Below are 9,428 nucleotides of genomic sequence, written 5' to 3'. Positions count from 1 at the left end.
TAGAGGGAAATTTGGCCAGTTGGATAGAGAACTGGCTAACCGGTCGAAGTCAGAGAGTGGTGGTAGATGGTAAATATTCAGCCTGGAGCCCAGTTACCAGTGGAGTTCCGCAGGGATCAGTTCTGGGTCCTCTGCTGTTTGTAATTTTTATAAATGACTTGGAAGAGGGAGTCGAAGGGTGGGTCAGTAAATTTGCAGACAATACGAAGATTGGTGCAATTGTGGATAGTGAGGAGGGCTGTTGTTGGCTGCAAAGGGACTTAGATATGATGCGGAGCTGGGCTGCGGAGTGGCAGATGGAGTTCAACCCTGTCAAGTGTGAGGTTGTCCATTTTTGGGGTCTTGGGGTCTATGTTCATAGATATTTGAAAGTTGCCACTCAGGTGGATAGAGCTTGTAAGAAGGCTTATGGTGTATTAGTGTTCATTAGCAGAGGGATTGAATTCAAGAGTCGTGTGGTGATGTTGCAGCTGTACAGGACCTTGGTAAGGCCACATTTGGAGTACTGTGTGCAGTTCTGGTCACCTCATTTTAGGAAAGATGTGGAAGCTTTGGAGAGGATGCAGAGGAGATTTACCAGGATGTTGCCTGGAATGGAGAATAGGTCGTACCAGGATAGGTTGGGAGTGCTAGGCCTTTTCTCATTGGAATGGCGAAGGATGAGGGGTGACTTGATCGAGGTTTATAAGATGATCAGGGTAATAGATAGAGTAGACAGTCAGAGACTTTTTCCCCGGGTACAACAGAGTGTTACTAGGGGACATAAATTCACGGTGAAGGGTGGAAGGTATTGAGGGGATATCAGAGATAGGTTCTTTACCCAGAGAGTGGTTGGGGCATGGAATGTGCTGCCTGTGGGAGTGGCAGAGTCAGAATCATTGGTGACCTTTAAGCGGCAATTGGATAGGTACATGGGTAGGTGTTTAAGCAAGAACACATGTTCGGCTCAACATCGTGGGCCGAAGGGCCTGTTCTGTGCTGTATTGTGCTATGTTCTATGTTCAATTTACATTCTCCCTTCAATACAGAGACTGAAACTGTACACATTATTCCAGATTGGTCTCCCCCATGAGGCCGATCTCACTGAAGAATAGCATTTTCACTTGGTTTTACAGTGTACCTAATTGATTTTGCCCCAGCCCTATATGCCTGAGCTCTTTATCATGCACTGCGATCAGTCTCAATCACATTGATGTGACACCAGTTGTGGATATAGCCCAGACCCTCCCACAAACCACCCATCCATCCATTGACTCCACCTACACTTCTCATCTCTGTGAAAAGGCAGCTGGTATCAAAGAGCCCTCCCATCCCAGTTATCATCACTCCCAACTTCTTCAGTCACCCCGGAGATTCAAAGGTGAAAGGTTAGTGCCAAAAGGGTCAAGGACAGCTTCTTTCCTGCTGTGAATAGACTGCTGATTGGACCTCTCATATGTACGTTAGTTCGCTCAATGAGCTGGAAGGTTTGTTTTCAGATGTTTCATCACCATGACTAGGCAACATCATCAGTGAGAGTATTCACACTTTTCATTGTACTCAGGTACATCTGACAAGAATTAATCAAATTAACCCAAATCAGCATTCTGTCTAATCCAGGTACAGTGCGTCAGGGACCTCTCCTTTACCCACAGTCCAATGTATTCCTTCCACTAATTCGGCGACACTGACTAAACCTTCTTTCCCTTTCACAAACCCCTTGCTGGCTCTTCCTCACTATCTGGAGTATTTCAGATACACAGTGAGAACTACTTGAGTCATCGATTCCATCAGTGTCCCCATGACAGATGTCAGGCTAACTCTCCAATACTTTCCCTTCTGGAATACAGGCAGGACATATGCTGCTTTGCAGTCTGATGGAACACTTCCAGAATCTGGGGAATCCTGGAAAATTCACACCAACAAATCTCCTGCTGTATTAGTGCTGCTGTGAGGACCTTGTTGTGAAGTCCATTAGGAACTAGGAGTGTCCCTCCCACAGCTCTCTCACTGTGTTCAGTATCACTTCCCTCCTGATGATAATCTCCCCAGGTTCCTCCACCCATTGCCCACCCTGATGTCCATCTCCCAGTGGAAGGTGTTTGTTTCCCCCACAGTAAAGATGGAAGGTGAATGAGCTGCTGTGTTATTGTTCCATGTTCCTTATTCTGTGTGTTGAATTCCCCATTCTCACTCTCTGGGTGATCCACACTGATGGCCCTCGCTCTGCTGCTGTTTCATGACCCGGAGAACTTTCCTTGGTTTGATCAGAGAGTCTCATTTTGTCCACCTGAGAGATCTGTTCGTTTTTCACTTTGCTGCTGCTTTCGGGTTTTGTCCCACCATCAGACCAGTCAGACATCTTTCTGCATGGTATGTTTCTGTTCAGCTTGATCGTTCTCTCATTTAATTCGTTATCCACTGTCGGTGGGTCTGCCCCACACTATGACAGAACCGATTATTTCTGTAATAAAGTTAGTGCTGTGCTCTCCCTCCATCTCTCTACCTCCTCCCTCTGTCATTGTTCCCAGTGAGAGCCAGGAGCCCATGGGGGAGACATGGAGAGACTGGGGGAATTGCTGCGGCCCACTTTGGGTAACCGACATGATGTCCCGGTTTTGGGAGAAACTGCTGTCGTTCCACGTTGGGTGAGAGTTAGACAGAGCCAGTCCCACATTCGATCTGGAGAGTGATCGCTTTCCAATCGCTGCTGTTTCTGCCTGGGGATTTCCCATTCCATTTCATCACAGCCAGCAGTGACTGTGCTGCTGCTGCTGGTTATAAAGAGGTTTTAGTGAGGAGCAGCAGCAGTTATAGAGCAGGCAGCTCCCTCCCTGAGAGAGAGAGAGAGAGAGAGAGAGACAGAGACCCTCAGACAGAGCCTGAGTGGACCCGAGAGAGACTGAGCCCAGCGAGTTCCCTCTGCCCCCTGACAGCATGGACACTGAGGCCAAGTTCTTGGAGCTGGAGAATGGGGGGCTGCTGCCCATCAGGGAGTCAGGCTCCAACACAAGCTGTTTCTGGCGGGCTCTGTGTACACTCGCTGTCCTCGGCTTGTTGCTGCTATCGACCTTTCTCTTCCTGCTTCAGTTTGGAGTGTTCCCTTCAAACCAGGTGAGGATCTGCCTTGGGGAGGGTGTTCTTGGAGACTAGCGCTCGCCTTCCACTTGCCGCTTGCATTGCCCCCGGGGACAGGGACTTGTTTGGAAGCGGGCACTTCAAGCTGTTGAAGGGATTTCACTCTCAGTTCGTGCTGCAACTCTGCAGCGAAACAGCAAATTGACCCCCAGCGCTTCAGCCAGGCCGGCCCTTTAACTGCAGTCTCTCCAACAGCGAGAGTGATTTTCCCCCAGGACCCTGCTCAGTGCCCAGCCTGAGCTGAGGGAACTGTTGGAACTGCTCCCTGTTCCATGGGAGCCGCCGGATAAAGGCGGCTCTCTCAGTCTGTGCTGCCGGCGCTACTAAAGGACAAGCAGAGTCTGGCAGCTGTCCCTCTGAGAGTGACGGGGGGCTGGGGGGAGGGGGGTCACTCAGCCAGTCTGTATGGGGTCAGCGTGTGTCTGTACACAGTGGGGATGGGGAATAGGCTGGCTGGGTCACTCCGGCTCTCCAGGGTATCCTGTCTGTCCTGGACAGTGTCCAACACAGGGACTCCAACCGAGTCAGTGTCTCCAATCGCCTGGATCACATTGTGTTTCTGTCCAACACCGGGTCGCTGGACAATATAGTGTCTGTGTGAAATAGTCTGTCCACTAGACTGTCTCTAAACAATGTCTGTGTGTACAGTAATGTCCAATACGGTGTCTCTGCGCAGTACATTCGTTGTACGGTATAGCGACTGGTCAAAGTGGTGTCTCTGTACTCAGTCGTTTCACTGTACAGTGCAGTGTCTCCCTACAACACCGTGTCTCCTGACAGTACAGCATCTCTCCACAATGCTGTGTCTCTCCGTAGTATGGTGTCTCTCCACAATACAGTGGCTGCCTACCATGTGTTGAACAGTAAAGACAGCCAGCCCACAGACCATACAGTCCACCCAGCTACAGCCCTGGGTTGCACACCAACTCCTGTCAGGTGCAGCAGAAATTTGAGAGAATTTCACATCTTAACGTCTGCCCTTGTTTAATTTCTTCAGGATTCAGGATTAAAGTTGGAAGTCTCCCATCCCTCACTGACAACAGCTGCTCAGACCAGTGGTAAGTGCTGTCAGGATCATCATATTCTGTTATCAACGTCTAGCTCGGTTTAACCTCTGACTTTGGGTCAATCTTCACCAATATTTCTGTCTTCTCATCACTGCCATTTCCAGTTCAGTAACGCTCTGTTACTTTCTTTCTTTAGTTATTTTGATGTCCATTCTCCGGAGTTATCGTCTGTCTTTTGAGAATAATCTTTCAGTTTGTAGTAATATCAGACTCGAAACCTTAAGTCTGTTTCTTCCTGCAGAGATGTGTTTCATCTTTCACTCTTCTCTCTCATGAGCCCACCTGTCTATCTGTCCCTCCCACCCCTCTCTGTGTCTGTCAGTCTGTGCTCTGTGGGTGATCCAGCAGGGTCTGAGTTTTTGTCTTTTCCACTTCCAGGTTTGCCCCTTCTCATGAAGCAGGTGGGGAGTGACCCCCGGCCGAGAATCGCAGCTCACCTGACAGGTACAGAACTGTTCTCAATGTGACAGCATCCTCGAGAGAATAGGCCCCAGCAGCTGGGAGGGTGCAGGGGTGGGTTGGGAAGATGCTAACTCTCTTTATCAATAATGCAATGTGGAGAGAGCATTGGAGGAGGAGAGTGGGAGATAACAGGGTCCTGGGCAAAGAGAAGGGGTTGTGGTGTGAATTGGTTCATCTGAACACAGAGACAGCAGCACAGGCATCAGAGATGAAATCCTCCTGTGACCGGCCTCTCTCTGGGTCAGGGTGATAAGGGAGCTCTGAGCAATTCACTGAAGGCAACATCCTTGATTAGTGAGTTGAGCATGAGGGTGATGGTGGTCTTTCAAATGGTTCATTGGATCCAAACCCCAACCTTGCTCTGAGCCCTGGGTTTCCCTGGCTCCCAGTGAGTCGCAGTGAGGGACAGGTTCCAGTTAATATGCGTCCTCATTCCCTCTGAGTGCTGCAGCCACTTATATCCCATTGGTTCCCTGCCTGGTCCAGATCAGCTGTTTCAGCACAATTTCATGGAGATTTCACAATGTCTCCTTTAGAGAGTAATGAGTAGAATTTGCACTTTTTTCAGAAATAAGATGCAGACCATCCAATTTCTCTCATGTTGGAAGCTGTGGGATCTTGCTGTTCACAAACTGGTTGCTCCATTTCCTGCATTTGCACAACTTTTCCTTCAAAAACCCATCATTGGTTGTAAAGTGCTTTGGTCAGGCTATGACTAGTGCCTCATAAATGCAGGCTGTTTCTTTGTCTTTGTTTGATCCTCATGGTGTCTTCCCTCTCTCTCCCACCCCTGCCCCCTCAGCTTCCCCAACCAGCAAAGGCGGGACCGTGATTTGGCAAAATGAGAGTGATTCCACCTTCACCGAGGGCCTGGAGTTCAGGGACAACCATCTCATCATCAAGAGGCCTGGACAGTACTTTGTCTACACCCAGGTGGTCTTCCACAGCATGGAGTGTCAGCCCCAGGCTGTCTACCTGAGCCACGAACTCTCCAAGCTGTCGCCAAGTTATCCCGAGGAATCCATTCTACTGAAAGCCACCAAATCCGCCTGCCACTCTCACCAACGCAAGGAGCCCTGGTACAAAACCTCCTACCAGGGAGCCATCTTTGAGTTCCTGGAGGGAGATCAGATCTTCTCCAGGGTTAACAAGGAGACAACGGGATATGTAGACACAACCGAAGGGAAGACTTTCTTTGGAATATTTGCTGTGTAATGATCCCGGGTCACTTCCACTGTTTTTCGATGGCTGTTCAAGAATTTCAAATTGAAATGCAGATTGGGGCACATTGTCCTCACCAGCACTAATTGCACAATGAGATGAACTTCTTTATTTTATTTAAAGGCTTGCAGCAACATAAGTTCTCAAATATGCAGGGATTTTATGTCTGGGTTGTCCAGTGAATTACCAGGATAGCAAACCCTGATTTCTGCATAACACCATAATACTCATCAGGGCCCATTAACTAGGGTTTCAGTATTTTCAAATCAAGTAGACGAGCCCAAAAAGGCTCTTTTCCCCATGATGTTCCTATTTCCCACAGACTGGGAACAGCTGTAGGTCATTCATTGCTGTCTGTGTGATAACATGAATTTGCCTTGTTAAAGTGTAAGTGAAGAGTTGCAAATAATTGGGCTCTAGCTCAACTGAACTGTTCATTTAAGCAAACATTTCACACCACTACTTCAACATCCTGTGGCAGATCTCCATTCCTAATTCCAGTTGAAATTATCAGTAAGACAGTGGTTCTTAATTTATTTCATATTTATATCACATTTTTTGTAGTTTAACTTATTTGAACTTTTACTCCTTATGGAGACATTAATTAAACAATCACTGGAACTAACAAGTAGGGTCTTGGGTCTGATCTTCCGAATGTTTTGTCCCTGAGAACAGGAACTGGTTTTCCTGATAGTGCTCTATTGTATGTTTATGTATCTCTATTTTTGAGGCCCTTCTGGCACAGTGCTAATGTCCCTAGCTTTTGGGCCAGGAAGCTTTGGTTCAAGTGCCACCTACTGCTGAGGCTTGTCATAACATGACTGAATGTGTTAACAAAAGAAAATATTGGATGTCGGTTTGCCTGCTGAACTTGAAGGTTCATCAGCGAGTCACAAAGATGTGTAGGTCAGGTGGATTGGACATGCTAAATTGCCCACAGTGTTAGGTGCATTAGTCAGAGGGAAATGGGTCTGGGTGGGTTCCACTTTGGAGGGTCGGTGTGGACTTGTTGGGCCGAAGGACCCGTTTCTACACTGGAGGGAATCTAATCTGATCAAACCTACATCCAAAACCTCAACTTGAGCTACAAATCATCTCAAAACTCGCTAAAAGAAAATTGAAATCGCTGTAAACCCTCCATGGTGGTTTTTGTACTAGCCTTGTAAATCTTCAGTGATCATTACTTGTCCCAATTCAATGAAGAAGACATTGGATGAAGAAGACAAGTCAAGCTTTCCAACAATCAATGGGCCTTTAGTGTGGTTGGTTGACAATTTTAAAAATATGTATGGATATTACAATGTATACATTTTCTCCAAACAGTATCCTGAAAGATGCCGGATGGTGAATGCATTTGAGAGACCTTTACTTGGTTGTTTCTTTAATGATGATTATTTAAGTGGAATATGTTTGAATCTAACTTAATTTTAACTATTGGAGATTTTTTTTCTCTTGAATGTTTAATGGAGTTGGATTCCTTTAATGGCCTGTCTCTTCCATCAGTTATTCTTGAGCCTGGGTAACGAGAAATCTAATTGGTTCAATGGCCAAGAGAGTTTCTACCTTGAGAATAAGGTGGTTGAATGTTAATGACCAAAAGCAGTGTCTCGTGTCAAACTGCAATATTTGTTTTCAAGAAATCTTTCACTGGTGAAAATATTGTTTTCGGATTGATTTAAGTTGTTAAATATATTTATTAATTTTTATTTATATTATTTATAATTTGTGTTATTAATTGCAAAGATTGTAGATTGGAATTAATAAAAATAGTTTAAGATGATAAAATGTATCTCTCTAATTACTACAGATTGATCTGCCTTTAGACTGAATGGGATGTGATCCCAGAAAATACTTTACACATTGACAGCTAAGAATTCAGAAGCAGCATTGTCCAGTTGGGATTTGAGTGTGGATCAGGAAGTTGGGAGTTGAGTGAGGATCAAGAGACTGGGATCTGAACCAGGGTTGAGAGATTGGATTTGAGTGTGGATCAGGAAGTTGGGAAATAGAGTTTTACAGTATAGAAACAGATCCTTTTGTCCAAATTGTTCATGTCGACCAGATAGCCCAACCTAACCTAAAGATGCCATTTACTAGCACTTGGTCCATATGTCTGTAAATCCAGCGCAGTGGTTCAGTGGTTAGTATTTCTACCTCACAGCGTCAGGGTCCTAGGTTCAATTCCACCCTTGGGTGACAGTCTGTGTGGAGTTTGTAAGCTCTCCCTGTATCTGTGTGTATTTCCTCTGGGTGTTCTGGTTTCTTTCCACAATCCAAAGATGTGCAAGTTAGTTGAATTGGCCATGCTAAACTTTCCACAGTGTTCAGGATGTGTAGGTTAAGTGCATTAGTCATCAGAAATATAGGGGATGGATATGGATGGGATACTCTTTGGATGGTCAGTTAAGCTGAAGGGTGAAGGGCCTGTTTCCACACAGTAGGGGTTATATGGTTTATTCACGTGGCTACTGAGATGCTTTTTAAATGCTGTAATTGTACCTGTCTCCACCACTTCCTCTGGTAGCTCATTCCATTCATGCACATACCATCCTCTGTGTGAAAAACTTGTCCCTTGGGTCCCTTTTATATCTTTCCCCTCTCACCCTAAACCCATGCTCTATAGTTCTGGACTCCCTTATCTATATACCCTATCCATGCCCCTCATGATTTTAATAACCTCCCTCAGCCTCTGATGCTCCAGGGAAAACAGACCCAGCCTATTCTGCCTCTCCCTGTAGCTCAAATCCTCTGACCTTGGCAACGTCCTTGTAAATCTTTTCTGAACCCTTTCAAGTTTCACAACTTCTTTCTGATAGGAAGGAGACCAGAATTGCACGCAATATTCCAACGGTGGCCTAACCAATGTCCTGTACAGCTGCAACATGACCTCCCAACTCCTGTACTCAATACTCTGACCAATAAAGGAAAGCATATCAAATGCCTTCTTCACTATCCTATCTACCTGCAACTCCACTTTCAAGGAGCTATGAACCTGCACTCCAAGGTCTCTTTGTTCAGCAACACTCCCAGGACTTTACCATTAAGTGTATAAGTCCTGCCCTGATTTTCCTTCCCAAAATGCAACACCTTGCATTTATCTAATTTAAACTCCATCTGCCACTCCTCAACCCATTGACCCATCTGATCAAGATCCCATCATACTCTGAGGTAATCTTCTTCACCATCCACAACACCGCCAATTTTGGGTCATCAGCAAATTTACTAACAATACCTCTTATGCTCACATCCAAATCATTTATGTAAAGACAAAAGGCAGTGGACCCAGCACTGATCTTGTGGTACACCACTGGCCACAGGCCTCCAGTCTGAAAAACAACCCTGTCCTGCCGCCCTCTGTCTTCTACCTTTGAGCCAGTTCTGTGTTCCAAATGGCTAGCTCTTCCCATATGCCATGTGATCTCACCTTGCTAACCAGTCATCCATGAGAAACCTTGTCAACGCCCTCCTGAAGTCCAAATAGATCAAGACTACTGCTCTGCCCTCATCAATCCTCTTTGTTACTTCTTCAAAAAACTCAATCAAGTTAGTGAGATGTGATTT

General features: G+C 46.0%; 1 protein-coding gene across 1 annotated transcript; it reads left to right on the top strand.

Annotated features, from left to right (window-relative positions):
• Positions 1-2,639: 2,639 nt before the first annotated feature.
• LOC140455230 (tumor necrosis factor-like) lies at positions 2,640-7,530 on the top strand. Its single transcript, XM_072549954.1, has 4 exons — positions 2,640-3,093; positions 4,115-4,175; positions 4,563-4,628; positions 5,449-7,530. The coding sequence occupies exons 1-4, from the start codon at positions 2,917-2,919 to the stop codon at positions 5,859-5,861; spliced, it is 717 nt and encodes a 238-aa protein (XP_072406055.1). The 5' UTR covers positions 2,640-2,916; the 3' UTR covers positions 5,862-7,530.
• The last annotated feature ends 1,898 nt before the right edge of the window (positions 7,531-9,428 follow it).

The sequence above is a fragment of the Chiloscyllium punctatum genome, chromosome 30, assembly GCF_047496795.1.
Source record: "Chiloscyllium punctatum isolate Juve2018m chromosome 30, sChiPun1.3, whole genome shotgun sequence".
NCBI classification, from domain to species: domain Eukaryota; kingdom Metazoa; phylum Chordata; class Chondrichthyes; order Orectolobiformes; family Hemiscylliidae; genus Chiloscyllium; species Chiloscyllium punctatum.
This window is presented reverse-complemented; position numbering and strand designations above follow the sequence as displayed.

Bases quoted from the DNA above. Each gene is read 5' to 3' on its own strand.
- LOC140455230 (XM_072549954.1), top strand. From the start codon at position 2,917: ATGGACACTGAGGCCAAGTTCTTGGAGCTGGAGAATGGGGGGCTGCTG. The intron at 4,176-4,562 runs GTAAGTGCTGTC...TTCCACTTCCAG, and splicing joins AACAGCTGCTCAGACCAGTG to GTTTGCCCCTTCTCATGAAG. The intron at 4,629-5,448 runs GTACAGAACTGT...CTGCCCCCTCAG, and splicing joins AATCGCAGCTCACCTGACAG to CTTCCCCAACCAGCAAAGGC.